Raw genomic sequence first — 19,016 nt, forward strand, 5'->3', positions numbered from 1 at the left:
AGGGAAAGCGGAAGAAGTTTGGTCCAGTTCGCATGCCGTTACGGCTGCGCGTCACGCTGAGGATTGTGGGAGTCGGCGGCCTACGTGAGGCTTGGAGAGGTCTCGGAGTTGGTGAGTGGGGTTGGGTTCCAGAAAAAGGGCTTGTCGAGGGGGCAGAATCAGTCTCTGACAGGGTCTCCATCGGATTCGTGAGGGCCGCGCTCTTCCTCCTTGCCTTTCCGACTTCTTTCTTCAGGCTTCCTTGCTCTTCCTTCGCGTCCTGTTGAGGGACCTCTTCCCCAAAGCGGCTCTCTGAGGTTTGGGAGTTGGGAAGGAGACCCTAGTTCCGGGGCCACCCTGGTGTTCCCCGCGTTAGAGGGTGGGTAGAAGGGGAGGGTGGGCTACAGAGATGAGGGCGGGCGTCGGAGATGAGGTCAGGTCGCCTTCCCCTCTCCGAATATCTGGAGTGTATCAAGTGCTTTCGTTCTAAACACTTATACACATTAGCTCTAATAGTTGAATGAAATGGTACCTACCCTACCCCGTAAGGCTGTTCAGAGCGTTAAATGTTTAATTGTATAAGTGCATCATAGTCAAGCCTTGCTTTTGAAACAAAGCACTACTACCATGTATTTATTAACTAGAGTGAGGCTTCACCAGATTCATGAAGGGTGGTAGTATTTAAAGGGGGAACTTTGAGCTAAACCTGAATTGATTTGGGTCTGTTTAGTTAGGAGACTAGCCACATAGAAGTAAATGCTGTTCCGGGTAGAATGAAGTAAGAATGAAGTAAGGATTAACGGAGAGAATGGGACCAGAACGTGAAGAAACAAATAAGACCAACTGAGACTTCGGAATTTTAAAATTACATTAGTTTTTTACTTGTAACACATACAAGTATACAAGTGGAAATATAGGATATCCAAGTGAGGGCAGTTGCCTAGTAATCATTTGCCCCCCTCCATAAAGGCCTGGAATTCTGCTTGGTTTTGCCTTAAATTTATTTCTCCATATGATCTGTACTCAAAAGAAGATATTCTGATAGTTTTTTATTTTCTGCATGTGACTCAAAATGAGTTTGGGAAAGGAAATTAGACCTGTTACTTTTATTTTACTTACATTTACCTTAGAATACAGTATTGTGAATTAATACTTTCCCAAAGCATCTTATTTAATTCTTTTAGTAACCTTTCATTATTGTTTTATTTTTTAGTGTTTGTTTTCTTCAAGCATTTGCCCAGTCAGACATTTAAAAATGGCATCCAAACAAGAAATAATGAGTGACCAGCGGTTTCGGCGGGTTGCAAAGGACCCGAGATTTTGGGAAATGCCAGAAAAGGATCGAAAAATCAAAATTGACAAGAGATTTCGAGCAATGTTTCATGACAAAAAGTTCAAGTTGAATTATGCTGTGGATAAAAGAGGACGCCCCATCAACCATAGCACTACAGAGGACTTGAAGCGTTTTTATGACCTTTCAGATTCTGATTCGGATCTCTCTGATGAAGATAATAAAGCATTGAACCAAAAGAAAATGAAGAAGAAAAAAACCCAGACTAAAACCGAAAAAGAATCAAAAAATCTTGTTGAGGAGAAAAAGAAAGAAACCAAGAAAATTAATCAAAAGGATTCTGGAAATAAGAATGATTTAGATAACTCCGAGAGAATTCAGAAAATGAAAACCTCGTGCAAATCTAAGAAGATAGAGTCAATAAGTCCCAAGAACGATAGCAAAGAATTTATACAAAAAAGTACAAAAGGGAAAAAAACCATTGTTCAACATAATACAGACTTGTTTCCCAAAGAAAAATTAAGAACAGTAGACTCAGGCACCTCTGAAATTGCACATTCTCCCAAAGTCAAGTATTCTGAGACAGGAAGAGAAATGCAATCAGGTTGGTTGGAAAGAACTAAAGATTCTCTGGTATTACATTACTTATTTTTACACTGGTCTTTTAAAAAAGGAAATATATGTAATAAGTATTTTCATAGTATCATAGAAGTGGTCAGATGCTTATTTGGAAGTATAAAGCTATGAAAGAAAAAATACCATATGATAATGAATTTTTGATTTGATGCTATAATGGCTAGAAGAGAGACAAATAAAAATTTAGGTCTTGAGGCTAAACAGTGATTTTGATTTGTGGTGGGCACTAGTGACAGCTAGGTTTTCCAACCATATAAAATGTTACATGGTCTCATCACAGGATAAAAAGAGGTGTGTCTGAAGAAGGTAAGTAGAGTTGGGTGCTCATTCCTTCCTTCATTCATTCAACTACTTTTAGTAACTAATATGTGGCAGATAGAACATTGAGTAAGACATGGTTCCCCCATCTCAGGGCTACTGTTAGTGTATATGACACCTGTGCAAATTAGAAAAAGATGTGCCCTTCTGGACACACAGCACTTCCAGAGCTCACAGTTTGGTGAGGATAGCACCTTTGAGGGAGGCACAGGTTCTTTTCCCCTGAACAGACACAGTACTCCTGCAAGGTGTATGGCTTTGTGATTGGAGTTTGGCCTTGATTTCAGCCCTTCTTGACCCTTTGCAGATCACCTTTTGCAAAAAACAACCTGCTAAACTCTGTGCAGTGGCACTGGTCTAAAGCAGTGCTGTCCAATAGAAATATATAATTTTGAATTTTCTAGTGGACACTTTAAAAAGTAAGAAGAAACATGAAATTAATTTTATTTAACCTAATATATCAAAAATTATTTCAATATGTAATCAACAAAAAATGTAATGGGATATTTTATATTCTATTTTCATACTAATATCAAGTTGGATGAGCCATCTTTCAGGTGCTCAATTGCCACATGTGGCTGCTGGCTACCATATTGGACAGTGAGATCTAAAGCAGAAGAAATTAATCAGAACCATAATACAAAATAGAGTAATTTAAAGTGCCATAGAAGAACAGGGCTCTGAGAATTTGGAGGAGGAGGTCACTCAAGATATGGCAGTCAGTAAAATTCATAGGTGAAGTGCTATTTTAGTTGGGGTTTGGAAGAATTAAATTTGGGATTCAGAGTATTCTACACAGAAAGAACTTTTTGAGCAGAACTTTTTGAGCAAGTTGGGCTTGCTCAGAAGAGATCAGTATTCCCATTTGATTAGATAATAAGGTGTCTGAAGGGGTGAGTGAATAATAAAGCTAGAAATGGTTGTTTGAAGCTAAGTAAGAAACATCTGACTCTAGTTCATGTTTACAAGTTTTCTAAGCTTATTAAAAAGTTGCGTCACCTCTGGCAGCAGGAAATTTTGAGTGTTGGTATTGTTGATGGTTGGTGTTGTAACTGAAAATTGGTGATGTTCAGATAAGCCAGACAAAGGCTGGCTGTGACCCAAGGAAGGTAGGCATCAAGAAGAGGCAGAGAGAGGTCTTGACAGGCCACAATCACACTGGGAAGGTAGGAAGTATCAGGCAGTGGACAGAATTCTAAATAGCAGAGACTAGGGGTCAGGGGTGAGATTTGTAGTGGAACCACACAGCAAACTGAGGTATAGGGACAAGGGATGCAAGTCTGGTTACTGAAAGTGGAGAATAAGATCAGGCTGGGAACAGCAGCAAGGTTGGCTTGATGCTGAGTTTGTGAGCGAAGTTAGTCTATCATCCTTCAAGTTTCACTGGATTTAGGGCATTAGATTAATATAACATATCCATATAGTCCTTGGGGTTGATTTTACAGAATCTCTTGACATATCTTTTTTTTTTTTTTTTTTTTGTGGTACATGGGCCTCTCACTGTGTGGCCTCTCCCGTTGCGGAGCACAGGCTCTGGACGCACAGGCTCCACGGCCATGGCTCACGGGTCCAGCTGCTTCGTGGCATGTGGGATCCTCTCGGACTGGGGCACGAACCCGTGTCCCCTGCATCGGCAGGCGGACTCTCAACCACTGCGCCACCAGGGAAGCCCCTTGACATATCTTTTTTAATTTAATTTTCTCAGTAACCATGAGAAATTAGGATATATTCATTAGGAAACAAGTGATCTATGTGAGGATACACAGAGCTGGGCCAGTAACTCAGGTCTTTGACTCTTTCTACCCCACCATGTTGTTTGCTGTAATTTACATTGGTTCCACAGTCTAGAAAAAGCATTATCTGTAAGTAGAGATCAAGTGACTCCACCAGCACCATCTTTTTTTCTTTATTCATTCATGACTTATCATTCCAGCAAGTGCTGTGTAGAAGGGGCTTTTTAAGTGCTATGAGGTAAAGGTGATGTAAGGAGTTGCAGTTTAATATTACATATCATCTTAAAATGTTGATGTCCAGCACTTGCACTCCTAAGAATTTATTTTAAGTAAACAGTTGGACATGTGTTTAAAGAATTGTGCATTATAGCATTGTTTTTAAAATTTTTTACATGGTAACATAAATCATTAGGGGATTGATTAAATAAGTTATGATATATCCAAATATGTTCATGACATACAAAGTTTTAAAAATAAGTTACATGGGAATTCCCTGGTGGTCCCATGGTTAAGACTCTACACTTTCACTGCTGAGGGCCTGGGTTCCATCCCTGGTCAGGGAACTAAGATCCCGAAAGCCACGTGGTGCGGCCAAAAAAAAAAAAAAAAAAACATAGGTTACAAAATAGAATAAATGGTATGACTAGCTACTTAAATTAGTGGGCATATCATAGAAAACAAATTTAGGGAGTTATGTACCAAAATAACCACTCAGTTATCTCTGAATGAAAAATTACTAGTCATCTTTATTTTCTTTGCTAAACCATATTTTCTTAATTTGTTACAGTGAGCATTCATAACTTTTATAATCAGAGGGAAAATGATAAAGCATTTTTTTAAAGTAGGTGAATAATAGTAGTGTTTATAGTCACTACTAGAGCAGTACCATCTAGGAATAGAGGCAGTTACTTATTTTTCTGTTCCTTCATTATTTAGAATAAGGCTTTGTACAGGGTAGGCTCTGAGCAAATGTTTAGTGAATGAATAAATATTCTGAATGTACTTGATATTGTCAAAAATATTAAAATACCAGATCTCTTTAAGTCTCCCATGTATCAATTTATTATACAACCCCAAATGTGATATGTGTACCATTGTCATATGAGAAGATGTCATATGTCAGGTGATACTCAAACATTTTTTATATTAATAGTTACGTAGTTCAACATCTTAGGTAAAAAAATGTAACCACCATATCACGTTTGTGGCTTCAGGGATATTGTTTAGAACAAGCTAATATTTTTAATTAAAAAAATTCAGCTTCATGAAAAATATCAGTGACAGGCAAAAATCATGAAAATTGTATAGTAATAACTGATGTTTGAGAAATATTGCAATACTAGATAGAGCTGTGTCCTCAAGGTGTTATTTTAAGCAGGTTGCTTAAAAGTGAATTCTAATGCTTATCTAATAGTAACTTTCACTATCATGCTGGTGTTTTTCTGGTCCCATTTATAGAACTGATGATAATGCCTTTTTTTGGCTTTTTCACATCTACTAGTTAGTTATCTTTTATTACTCCCCCCTCTTGTGGTACTAAAATAAAGCTCAGTTCCTACTTTCCTCCTAACAAAACTCCTTTTCATTTGGTCTCAGGTCGGGCATCTTTTTGAAGCCTTCCTTATTATAAATACCTCTCTGCCGGCAAATTTAGGTGTTTGTCTCTGTGGTGCTTTAGAACATAGTTTCATAAATCAGTAAATGATTTCTTTTGTTTATGAGCTCATGAAGAGCATGGGATCATGTTATAAATCATCTCCCTTTTTGGTCCCCCCAGCTCAATTCTTTGTACATAGTACTCAATATTTGGTCAGTGAATGACTATTATAAGATTATAGGACCACTTATAGGCTTTATCCACTTAGAACCTGTGAATCAGAAACATAAGCTCCAACTTAAAGATGAATAAGATATATAAGATATATCTATACTCACACAGATATGCACAGAATAGATAGAAGCATATGATTGTTTTAGAAATAGGAAATCAGTCCTTTCTGTGTATAATGAGGGCCAAAAAAAAACCCAGTTTAAGGTGAAACCAGTCTTTCATATATTGCTAAACATAAGTCAGTTGCAAACTTTAAGGTATAGCAAAAAAGTTATTATTTTGCTCTCTTCATAAGTGATCTTATCCACATCACAACTTTTGTTATTATATACAAGAATCAGTCAAAAATGTTATTTCCAGCTCAGACTTCTCTGAGCTGTAAGACTCATACAGCCAACGGCCTTCTCTGTGTCTCCTCTTAGATGACTCAGAGGCACTTCCAGTTCAACATATCCAAAACCAAATTCATGATATACCTCCACCAAACAAACTTGTTCTCTTCCATCATTACCTCTTTTTCTGTCTGTCCATCTAACTAGCTAGCTCCTTCTGCAAGCCAAGAAGCTAGGACTCATCTTTGATACTGCCCAGATTCCCCATATCAAGCCCCTGTCACTGATTACTGTTGGTCTTACCTCCTGACTCTGAAAGTCAAGAGCGACTCACTACTCTACATCTCTACTGCCACCAACTTAGTGCTACCTTCATTTCTCGCCAGGAATACTGTACTAACCTTTTAATTCTTTTTCACATCCACTCTTAACTCCCTCTAGTCGAGTTTTCTACACCATTGCTGAGGTGATCTCAATATGCAAATCTGATGATGTCCCTCCTTCTGAAAATAGCAGTGGCTTCTCATATGTTTTTATGATGAAGTCCAAAGCTACATGGCACCTACCTAACTCTTCAGTTTCATTTTCTACTTCTGTACAAGAAGACTTCTGGCTATCTGTAATCCAGACATGCTTGCCAACTTTTTCTATTAGTGGATCTTTACATATGCTTTTCTTGCTATTTGAAACATTTCCTTCATCTATTAGTCTAACCCTGACTACTTAATTCCTCTTCATCCTTCTAGTAGCAACTCGTTTATCACTTACTTAGGGACCCCTATTTTGTGCTCTTATAGCATCTTGTAACATTTCTTCTTGGCACTTATCCTAGTTGTAATTTCATTTTTTTATGTGCATTGATTTGATTGATTTTATTTGATCAATAACTGTCCATCTGTCCTCTTCACCTGACTGGAAGCTTATTGAGGGCATTGATTGCTTCTCTTTTGCCAATGGTAGTATGTTGAGTACCTAGCACAGAGCAGACACTCCATAAATATTGAATGAGTATATGAATCTACTTGTGTGATCTGGGTATATATTAAGATTTCTATTAAATAACTTGGTTAGGCATGAATTTTGCTGAATTTATATTTTCCTTTAGTCTGTTTCATAGAAATTATATTTTCTCTGGATTTGAGGTCAAAATAACTTGGATTTAATTTAATTCAGTGTTTACGTTTTCTTAATTTCTCCCACCTTTGACCTTTTTGCAGTGGTTCCATTCATAATGGCAAGAGACAGTGATGGTCGTGAAAACTCAGCAAGTGGTAAAATGTTTGACAAAGAAGCTCTGGAGGAAGATTCAGAAAGTGCTAGTGAAATAGGAGGTGATGAAGAATCTGAAGATGAATTTACAGGCATTTGTAGAGCTGTTGCTGCTGATCTTCATGATGATGATGATGATGATGATGATGGAGGGAATGAAGATGATGAGGAGGAAGATGAAGATGAGGATAGTGAGGATGATGATGAAAGTGACAGTGGCCCCGATCTTGCGAGGGGCAAAGGAAATATAGAAAGTAGTTCCGAAGATGAAGAGGATATGGCATATTTACTTCCAGAGGAATCTGGATTTGAGCATGCTTGGAGAGAATTAGATAAAGATGCTCCTCGGGCTGATGAGGTGACCTTTTGAATAAATAAGATTATTTGTCAAGAGTACAGTAGAAGTAGCTGTTATAGATGGTAGGATTGATGCCATTAAATTAGCAAGGAAATGCTTTATTGGTAAATAATACTCTTGATGATGATTCTGATTAAAACTTCTTGATACAGAATATACCTATATAAAGTACATGTCTGTCCAAGCAGATAGGGATGAACTTCTATATAAATAATTAAAAGTCACATGAAATTTTTAGAGAATTCTTGTTTTAACTAGGAGTTTATATTTCAATTCCTACTGCACCTATTAGAAATGCTGTAGATTAATATACTCAACTTTCCTACTTATGGGTGGCAGAATAGCTTAACAAACTTGGTGGTTAAAGAATCAGCTCGTCATCGTGTTCTGATTCAAGAACTAAGAACCAAGTAAGAGAAAGTGCTTTTCTGTTGACAGTTTTACTTTTGTGTGACTCATCTGAAGTTTTCTTTTACATATGGAAACCACTTAAATACTATATTAATGATTTCAGGATTTGGGGAAAAGAAGGCATTATATTTTTACTATCTTAATTTTGCAAGCATTGGGAATGATATAGATTATGTCATATTTAATTTTTCTCATTTCTTAGATTACACATCGATTAGCAGTTTGCAACATGGACTGGGATAGATTGAAGGCAAAAGATTTGCTGGCTTTGTTCAATTCATTTAAACCTAAAGGAGGTGTTATATTTTCTGTAAAGGTGAGAATTGATTTTATTTTGAAGTATTTCTAAGCATTCTAAGTTAAATCTCATTTTTTAAAGTCTTAGTTTTCCTTCTAAGGAAAATAATCTGGAAGTTGTCCAATACAGTTAAGGCACAAAACTGACATAATAGGTATGAAAGTAAGAAAGGAAGAGGTAAAATTATTGCTCGGTTATATGATTGTGTTTAATTTAAGAAAACAAAGAAATCAACTGAAAAGCTGTTATAATAAAGCTCAGTAAAGGGACAAGGTATAAGATAAATATTAAAAAAAATGCTTCATTACTAGAATTAGCAAGAAGAAAAATTAGCAGCAGAAACATATAAAAGCCTTAGAAATTACCTTAAACAAATTGACCTATATGAAGTAAGCTGTTACACTTGATAAATAATACTTGGAAAACTTAAATTTTGAGATACCATATTTCTAGAGAGCCCGCATAGGTATTAAGACTCTAGGCTTGGGGCTTCCCTGGTGGCGCAGTGGTTGAGAGTCCACCTGCCAATGCAGGGGACGCGGGTTCGTGCCCCGGTCCGGGAAGATCCCACATGCCGCGGAGCGGCTGGGCCTGTAAGCCATGGCTGCTGAGCCTGCGCTTCCGGAGCAACGGGAGAGGCAACAACAGTGAGAGGCTGCGTACCGGGAAAAAAAAAAAAAAAAAAAAAAGACTCTAGGCTTTGTAGTATGACAGACCTATATTCAAATCTTGATTCTGATACATGCTGTATGATCTTGTGCATTTTATTGGTTAATTTCTCAAATGTGTTTTCTCCTCTAAGTAGATATAACAGTAGTATTTCTTAAGGTAGTGGTAAGGATAAAATGAAAAGGAGATCGTGCTAAGTATTTAGTACAGTGCCTGAAACAGCTCTAAATTACTCTTGTTCAGTGTAAGTATTTAAGATGTCAGTTCTGCAGTTTTAGTATAGTTTCAATCAAAATCTCAGTTCAAATGAAAGTTAAGAAAAAGGTTACCATTAATCATCTAAAAGAATAAACAAGTGAGAATGACTCACAGGTTTTTGAGAAATCATACCAGTATAAAAGGATTCACCCTACCAGTTACAATATCTCAACATTTTAAAATGCTACAGAATTTAATAGCTTTGGGTAAAAGTACAGGGACAACTTGATGGAATAGGTAGATAGAAGAGTTTGTATGATAATTTAGATCAAAATAAACTTCTTGATTACATGGTATTGGAACAAACGGACAAGTCCTTGTGTGGAGAACTTAGTGCAGGTCCTCGTAATAGCCCCAAATGATAGCCAGATGAAATGAAGAAAAAAATTTAAAAACTACAGGCAGAATAAAATAGAATGGTATTTTTGTTAAATCTTGTGTTTTAGGAGATGGGTAGTAGGAATCTCTGGACTTACAAAGAGGAAAAAAAAATACAAAGAATCAACAGACGTAAGCATATATACTAAAAACTTCTGCATTGAAACCTATTTTATGCAACTTAGATTAGTAAGAAAAACTTGGATCCCCTAGTGGATAAATTAGATATTCAAACAACTCAAAAAAGTGTACATTAGTTAATAGATGAATATTAAGCCCAGTTGTATCAAAACAATACAGATTAATACAATTATATTTCTTGAATCTCAAAAGTAACCAAGATAGAAAAATACCAAATCTAGGCAAGTGTGACTCCTTCTTATACCAAGACTATATCTAACCTGTGTGATAAGATTGTCATCAGTTCTTTTTTATTTAAAGAATTTCTTTAGAAGAAAGCATTGGATAAACGATATGATTTTAGGGATAAGTTAGGTATTACAAAATTATTTTTCTTCATTGTTTTATATATTTCTTTAATCATTTTAATATATCTCATTTAAATTATTTAATCCAATCATTTTTCGTGTGTGTGTGTGTGTTTATGTATCATTCCTTGAACTTAGAATCTTGTTTCACTTTTCTTAATTTTTCCCTTAGAGCCCAGAATGTATGGAGGAGATATTCTATTTTTGTTCCCAAGCCCACATCTGTTAATCCCCAGCCAAAATGACTATTTTTAAGATTATTCCTCAGGATGCTTTAGCTTCCTATAGTGGGTTTGGAAGTGAAGCATTCTTGCTGTTTTCATTGAGTCCAGTTGTTTAGAGTTCCTGACCTTGACAGGTCTGTATATTATAAGAAAAGGGAAATATAAATTACATTAATCTTATTTTTTTGTGTTTAGATATATCCTTCAGAATTTGGAAAGGAGAGGATGAAGGAAGAGCAAGTTCAAGGACCAGTAGAGTTATTAAGCATTCCTGAAGATGCCCCTGAAAAGGACTGGTATTAAAACACTCTAGAAAATAAAACTAAACCTCATGAGTTTGTGTTACTAGTTCAGAAATCTGGTCACTTTAATAGTTGGGACTAAAGTTTACACTTGTGCCATTCATGGTTAAAACAGGTTGCAAAGCAGGTTAAAGTCTGTCAGAAGTGGCACACTATTCCAATAACATTTTTTGTGTGTATTTGTATTTCTATATTCATGAAAATTATTATTGCAGTTTTAAAAACATGTCATGATTAAACTGATTTAGAGGTCTCAGCCTCATTGCCCTGAATCAGTAAGTTTTGCTTTTTTTCTGAGATGTTGCTTTTTATGTAAATGGCATTGAAACTGTTTGCCTTCAAATTATGTAATTTCTCTTATTTAAGGATTAAATAGAAAAATACAAGAATAGTAGAAAAAGTTCTTAATCATAGTAATGTAGTATAGAAAAAAGTTTAAGGTAGTTTTTAATCCACTAGGTGGAGCTATATGTGCACTTAATAAAAATCGGTGGCAAAAGAGAGCAGATGAAGACCCTCAAAGAATATGCTGTAGTTAAGTTGAATTTACACCATGTAGACTTGACAACATCTGAATAAAGTTTTACAAGATCAGTAATTTCTTTATAATAAAAGCTAATGCTTTCCTAGAATATTTCATAATACAGTGATCCTCTAGAGTGGTTTTACTTGAGAAGGCTATATGTGATAGCAAAACAAACAAAAAAATAGCTATTCTAAGAATTAAAATCACAGGTAAGCACATGTAGTTCTTGCTTTCCTTTTCTAGATATCAAATTCCAGTCAAAATCCCCGGTCTGTACCTTGTCAAAATAATAAATTGGGCTTAAGTATTTAATGTTCATGAAGGCAAAATCATAAAGGAAGGTTGGATTGGAATAAAAACCAGTTTGTAATATATTTTTCTTGGAACAATTACATATATTTTTTAAAGGGAGAGAGTATTTGTGTTCCTGTTTAAGTAAGCCTAATGAGTTTTTCCCCTTTTAGGACCTGTAGAGAAAAACTGAGAGATTATCAATTCAAACGACTGAAGTACTATTATGCAGTAGTAGACTGTGATTCTCTTGAAACAGCCGCTAAAATTTATGAGGATTGTGATGGCCTGGAATTCGAAAGTAGTTGCTCGTTCATAGATCTCAGGTAATCTAGTGTGTGTTGTACCAATTTAATCTTGTAGCAGAACATGATTATAAGAATTGAAATATTAGAACTGGTAGTGCTCTCTGTCCTTTCATATTCTAAGAGGATTTTTTGCTTTTGGTGAGCTCTCTTGTAGAACATCACTCTTAAGAAAGAAAACTGGAATGAGAAAATGCTAAAGTATTAGGTATGAGTCACCTCACATTTATGTCCTTTCAGATATGTCAGATATGTTTTTAGGATGATGGGTTTTATGTAGCGATATTTCTTTGCAACTCTCTTTTAGAACTAGGAACCAGGGTGAAGTAACTTTTTAAAAAGCATTGAGGTGGAGGCAAAGGAATTTGCTTGTAATAAACTAGTATCTGTTGATCTGTGCCACCCAATACAGTAGTCAGTAGTCATATCTGGCTTATTTACATTTATTTAACTAAAAATTTTTAAAAGTTTAAACTCATTTGCTTAGTCACACTAGGCACATTTCAAGTACTTAATGACCACATGTTGGACAGAACAGATACAGAACTTTACCGTCATCACAGAAAGTTTTGTTGGGCAATGCTGCTCAGTGAATGGTGTTGGTGGCTTTATCTTCAGACTTGGGCATTATTTCCACCACGTGCTCAGGCTTCACTGACCCGAGCTGAAAAACCTTACGTGTTTGGGAATGTCTGTTGTAAGGAAACCGGGAAGCTGAACTACTGTACCATTTTATCATTAGCCTAGTTCTTTGAACCCAGTGAACCCATTCTACTGTGACATTTTCAATAGAAATCACTTGTTTGTATCCAGGTTTGTTAGCGGCTTTGTTCTCAAAATGAAATATTTTAGGGAAAAAAATGCATCAATTGATAATCACTGTGGCTTTCACACTTCAAAAACATTCCAACTTGTAGAAGAATACAAGTAAAATTTTTTGTATTGATAATTTAGGGTAAGAGTTTAACATGCTTAAGTATATAGCAAGAAGGGCATATCTCATCAAACAAGACATTTCCTTCTCTTTTCTGTTAACAGTTTCAAAAGGAGGTACTTGTTTTGGGTATATAAATAGTAGTTACCAAACATTTGTTAGAATGTCAAACTCTGCGTATCATGAGTTCATGTTCACATGTTCTTTTCGGGATCATTTTATTCTTTCTGTTTCCTTTTTGGGACATTTTCATGCAGTATTAGAATAAGCTCTGGCAGTACGTAGAAAATAAAATCAATGACCATGGAAAAACTTATATTCCCTGTTGTATTTTGTCATATATAATTTTGTAATGAAAATTGAATTTTCTGCTGCCATCCTGTTATCTAGGGCAGGGGTTCCCAATCCCTGGGCTGCAGGCTGGTACTGGTCCGCAGCCTGTTAGGAGCCAGGCTGCACAGCAGGAGGTGAATGGCAGGCGAGCAAGTGAAGCTTCATCTGCTCCCCATCGCTCCCCATCGCTCGCGTTACTGCCCTAAGCCTAACACCCCACCCCCAACCCCCGTCCGTGGAAAAATTGTCTTCCACGAAACCGGTCCCTGGTGCCAAAAAGGTTGGGGACCGCTGATATAGACCTAATGAACCTTAATTATTCATTCCTCCCCTCAAAAATCATTTTTGATGCAATATACAGCAGGTGCTTTTTCATGTGTGGAAATAAAATCTCCTATATAAATTACAAAACCTAAATATAATAACCATGGATCATTTCTCTTTGCTTTTTTCCTCCCGTTTCTTAGCCTGATGCTTAAGGATTGTCAAACAATTACAGTGGCTAATTTACATTTAACAACTACTTATTTGTGAAAAAAATTATAAAATTGTTAAGATTTTTTTAGTCTTGAATCAACCTTAAGCTTTTCCTTATTTTCAGTGACACCTCATATGTATGATACTTTATATTCAGAGCACTTACCCATTAATAATTCTATTTGATCTTCAGAATATCATATAGCAAGCCAATGACTGAGCTATCAGGAATCTAGGTCTTTTTGAAACATGAGGGACCCATGTGTGTTTACACCTGACTCATATTAACTGACTCCTAACGCAGGGTTTCTGCCTACACAGACTTCACTCAAATTTGGTGGAATTACAGATTTATAGCTTAGGAATTTCAGAAATTTTGTGCCAAGGTTATTTCTAACATTGTTTGCTTCATTTACATGTGTGTTCTGTAGAATCTCTTATATGGTGTGTATGTATACACTATACCTAATTAGAAGAGAATCTAAACTCTGGTTGTTTATCACTGCAGCATATGTTTAAATAAATTTATTTTTTTTCTTTGTTTCTTAGGTTTATACCAGATGATATAACTTTTGATGATGAGCCCAAGGATGTAGCCTCAGAAGTGGATTTAACAGCATATAAGCCAAGATATTTCACATCTGCTGCAATGGGAACATCAACGGTATTTCTTAACTTTAGAAAATATATAGCTGGACTCCATTTCTTTAAGAAAAGAGTTATTTACTTACAGCATCTTTAGAAATGGAAAGGGTTCAAAATTTTAAAGCATAAGTACAAATAGAAATCAAACACAGGTGTATTTGCATTTTTATCTCCCACATGTGTTGGAACCTATTTTCAAATTTTTGTTATGCCTTTAAGCCTGAGTCAATCACCTGCAAATGTTTCTTTTTTCTCTTCTGTCTTTCCCATACAGTGTTACTTAACTAGATGCTTTAATAAGTAATATGTTAGTTATTAATATCCTAGGGAGTAGGGGTAAGGAGGTGACAGATTACTTCAAATCACAGTTAAAACCAGTGGAAATTTAAAATAGAAACACATTTTTTCTGCAGATATGATCCAAAATTCTAAAAACAATTGCAGTAGAATAATTCAGGACGACTAGATGTCACAGTAATGCTTAATAAGGAACAGCCAATAGATGTTTGTTGAATTCGTTGGTTATGTAGCTGCCTAGTTTCTCTGCCCTTCTACTCCATATACCTTCTAGCCACAGCTGGGCTCTGCAGCAGCCATACAGGCTTCTCATTGCCTTTTTTGTGACAAGCCACTGTGCTCTTCTGAGGATAGGCCGGTGGCAGAAAGAGAGCTGCTGTATCTGTCACCTGCAGCCTGTGGGCACTATGTGGCCTTAATTAGTTACTGAGTACAGGGAAACCCCACCAGTATGCAATAAGTGAAGTCTAAAAGATTCAGTCACATGAAATGCAGGATCATGTTATTTTCTAGGCTAAGAAATGGGCAAGCCTATCCAGCCAGCCAGTCTGGAGTTCCTATGGTCTGGCTGTATCATCCACATCTGTTCCAGTTCCATCAGTGGTTTTGTGGTTATCAGCTCAGTCTTAATGATCAGGATAAGAATAATTCTGAATGGTGACTAGCTGGAATTTCTCTGACAATGGCAACTATTTTAAGGATTGGATCTCTTGGTGCCCGTTCTGTTGTCCTGAACTGGAAAGATTAGCCTGAGGGGGAAGAAAAGCAAGGATGTGGGACCCGCCCTGTGATGAAGATTAAACCTCTAACTGGACTCTGAGAATGGGGGCTACATAGAGGACAGGAGCCAATCACAAGACCGATGATGTTATAGATGAATTCCTGTGTTGTGGGAGTTTACTATACTTCCAACAAATAGATGCCTTTTTCATCAGTGGCTCTTAATCTCTTTTGGAAAATGAGATTGTGTTGAAAGCTTTATCAGCAAATTTCAGACAGTTTGTAAGACCTCCTGAAATGCCTAGAACTCCAGGTGAAAAACATGTCTTGACTCATTCATAATAATGGTACGGGGGTTCCCTGGTGGCGCAGTGGTTGAGAGTCCTCCTGCCGATGCAGGGGACGTGGGTTCGTGCCCCGGTCTGGGAAGATCCCACATGCCACAGAGCGGCTGGGCCCGTGAGCCATGGCCACTGAACCTGCGTGTCCGGAGCCTGTGCTCTGCAATGGGAGAGGCCACAACAGTGAGAGGCCCGCGTACCACAAAAAAAATAAATAATAATAATAATGTTACTTTTTTCACTAGTGCATTTTCTTGTTTCTTTTCACCACAATCAGTCCATACACTGATGAATTTTTACTCCAAATAATAGAATGCCTTGCATATAGTAAAGAGTTAGAAGGATGAAGGCACTGGTTAATTGAAATGGTCCCCTTTCCACAGGTAGAAAACTTTTCATTAAGCATGTTATTTATTATTTGTTTTAGCATGTGTTAACTTTTTTAGTTTACTGTTAAACATACAAGTTAATGATAAATATTCTTCAACAAGTTTGGGTTGCTGACATTTCCATTTTTATTTGTTGTTTTTTTCTTATTCATTGGTGAAAGGTGGAGATCACTTGGGATGAGACAGATCATGAAAGAATTACAACACTCAACAGGAAATTTAAAAAGGAAGAGCTTTTGGACATGGATTTTCAAGCCTACTTAGCTTCCTCTAGTGAAGATGAAGAAGAGATAGAAGAGGAGCTACAAGGTACTGTTCATCTTTTGGTGTTCTACATTTGTAAGCATTTAGATACCTAATCTAGACTTACTAATGGAAATAAGTTTGACAGCTTAAAAAGGAATATCAAACTAATCTTCAAACTGTCTGTGAAGCAAGCTCACATACACAGTATTATATACACCTTTAGATAGTAATTGAAATTTTTTATTTAAAGGTATTTTCTTAGCCTGAATTTCTTTAACCAAAAACTCTTTGAAACCCTGACCTCACAAAAAAAGTCTGGCCTTTTAGACTAGTCATGATTGTTGTAGTTATGCAATCACTTAAACTAGTAAAATGCTTTATTACCTCACCCCCCCTTTTTAAACTAAGAGCTTCTTTTGGATTATTTTTTATATTCCATTTTTCTGCTCAATTAGTTTACAAAGTAGACTCTCTCTGTCCATTTAGTGATTATCCTAGAAATCATGACTTGTATCCTTATTAAAGTTTAATGCTAATTAATATTTTTACCCTCCTAGAGAATACAAGGAATCTTAAAACAACTTTCATGCTATTCTGTATATTGTAATTCTTAAGTCCCATAGGATGTTAATATTACTCTTTTGTTTAAATTTACCCACATTTTCCATACTGCTTTTGCTCCTTATTCTTTTATAAATCTCATACATCTGTCTGGGATCATTTTCCTTCTGCCCTAAGTATATCTTTGATAATTTCCAGTAGTATCTACTGGTGTCAAGCTCTTGAATTTTAGTTTAGTCTAAAAATTTCCTTTTTTGCCTTCATTTGTGAAGATATCTTCACTGGTAAAAAAATTCTAGGTGGACAGTCCTCCTGTCTCCACATTGAGGATAATATCCTGCTGGCTTCTGGCTTCATTGTTGTTTTTGAGAAGTCAGCCGTCAGTTTACTTTTTTCAGTCTTTTGAAGATTGCCTGGATTTTATTCATTGACTGCTTTTAAAGTTTTCTCTTCCTTTTTGTTTTTCTGCAGTTTTAATATGAACTAAGAATAGATTTTTAAAATTTATTGTGCTTGGGGTTTGTTGTTTTTCTTGCATTTGTGGCATGGTATCTTTCAATCAGTTTTGGAATATTCTCAGCCATTATCTGTTCAGGTATTCTCCCCTCTCCTCTGGGACTCCAATTAAATATATGTTAGATCTTTTCACTGTAACTTCCATGTTGTTTCTCTCCTGTATTTTTTATCTATTGTATTTCTGTGCTGCTTTCTGAATACTTTTTCTTACCTATCTTCCAGTCCACTAATTCTCTTTTCAGCAGTGTTGAATCTGCTTATGGACTGTTCATTGAGTTAATTTTGATTATTATATTTTTTTACTTGTAAAAGTCCAGTTTGACTATTTTTCAGATCAGCAGTATCAACTTTTTAACATTTTTTACTCATTGCAGTTATTTTCAGTGCCTTCTTTTATTTCTGTAAATAGAGGAAACACGTTTTTGTAGTGTATGTCTGATAATTTCAGTATTTATTTCAAATCTTTTGGGGTTGATTTCTGTTACTTTACAAGATACTTCTCCTGTTCACTTGTATGCCTGGTTAACTTTTTGTGCTGGTTTGATATTTGAGGTGAGAGTGTCTCATCAGAGAGGACTTTCATTTACTCTGGTCATTCTGGAACCACATCACTCCAAGTTTTAAGACTTGAGGTTCCCTGGATCTAGTGGGCAATGCAAGTCTGTGTGAGAGCTAGTTTACTTCTGGTTGACCCTTGCCCTGGAGTATATCCTTTTGGGTCCCTACTAAATGTGGGGGTACTAGCTGGTTCTTTAACTTTTGTTTTCTTGGCCTGCCAGGCTACCAGAACTGTAGGTTAGTCTCACAGCTGTTTCTTTGGTAGATCAGTACGTGCACTCAGGGCAAATAGGTCTTGAACACTGGGGTCATCTCTCTGATCACCATCTTCTCCTTGATTTTGACTTGGTAATTCTTCACTAATTTGTCAGTTCTTTGAAGTTTTCTTTTTTTCTTTTTTAAATCCCTCTGAATCTTTTAAAAAGATTTTTAAAAACATTTCATACAGCTTGATGTCCTCAGTAAAATGGTTGGTCTGAAGTGTACCTAGCTTCCCATTAATGGAAGCAGAAGTTCTCAGATTGTCTATATCTTTATCTAAAAAAATTTTTGACGATTAAAACAATCGATGGTGTATTTTAAAATTATATATGTTGTTTGCTTAAAATAGATCATTTTTTGAAAATAGGGCCAAAAAAACCCCTTTTCCCTTATATTGGATCTGGCTCTGTTTGGAAATTTGGTTGCTTGATTGTAATTTCTTATTAGTTTTTGGTTGATACTCTCCCAGATATCTTCACACTTTCATTTTCGTTTATTAGATGAATTCTCATGCACAATTATGAGTAAGATAGAATTATGTGCTGACAGCAAATGAAGAACCATATAAGTTAAACATAAAGTATTTTAAATTAGCAGGAGTGAATATTACTTTTATTTATAGCCTGACATTTTTCATACCTGTCCTTTTGGTTTTTCTTTTGCATATATATTGTTTTTATAATTTATAATTTTATAAATGTGAAATTAAATAAATCCTAAAATGCTTCTTTAGTATTATCACAGGACCATTAAACCTTAACTTTCTTAAGATCCTATGATTTTAGACTACTGAAGATATTGCTTCACTGATCTAAGTTTTTCATAAAGTATTACTCTTGAA

At 36.0% G+C, this 19,016-nt stretch overlaps 1 protein-coding gene across 3 annotated transcripts in view; it reads left to right on the forward strand.

The window, feature by feature from the left end:
• Window positions 1-77: 77 nt before the first annotated feature.
• ESF1 (ESF1 nucleolar pre-rRNA processing protein homolog) overlaps window positions 78-19,016 on the forward strand; it is a 58,388-nt gene continuing 39,449 nt past the window's right edge. For all 3 annotated transcript variants that reach the window (XM_079719458.1, XM_079719459.1, XM_079719457.1), the window contains exons 1-8: window positions 78-111; window positions 1,193-1,874; window positions 7,338-7,747; window positions 8,361-8,474; window positions 10,669-10,769; window positions 11,766-11,918; window positions 14,191-14,305; window positions 16,195-16,342. In XM_079719458.1, the coding sequence (XP_079575584.1) occupies window positions 1,235-1,874; window positions 7,338-7,747; window positions 8,361-8,474; window positions 10,669-10,769; window positions 11,766-11,918; window positions 14,191-14,305; window positions 16,195-16,342 (1,681 nt within the window). In that variant the 5' untranslated portion in view covers window positions 78-111; window positions 1,193-1,234. The remainder of the gene's footprint in view (window positions 112-1,192; window positions 1,875-7,337; window positions 7,748-8,360; window positions 8,475-10,668; window positions 10,770-11,765; window positions 11,919-14,190; window positions 14,306-16,194; window positions 16,343-19,016) is intronic.

The sequence above is a fragment of the Hyperoodon ampullatus genome (genome assembly GCF_949752795.1).
Source record: "Hyperoodon ampullatus genome assembly, chromosome: 14".
Taxonomy (NCBI): Eukaryota; Metazoa; Chordata; class Mammalia; order Artiodactyla; family Ziphiidae; genus Hyperoodon; species Hyperoodon ampullatus.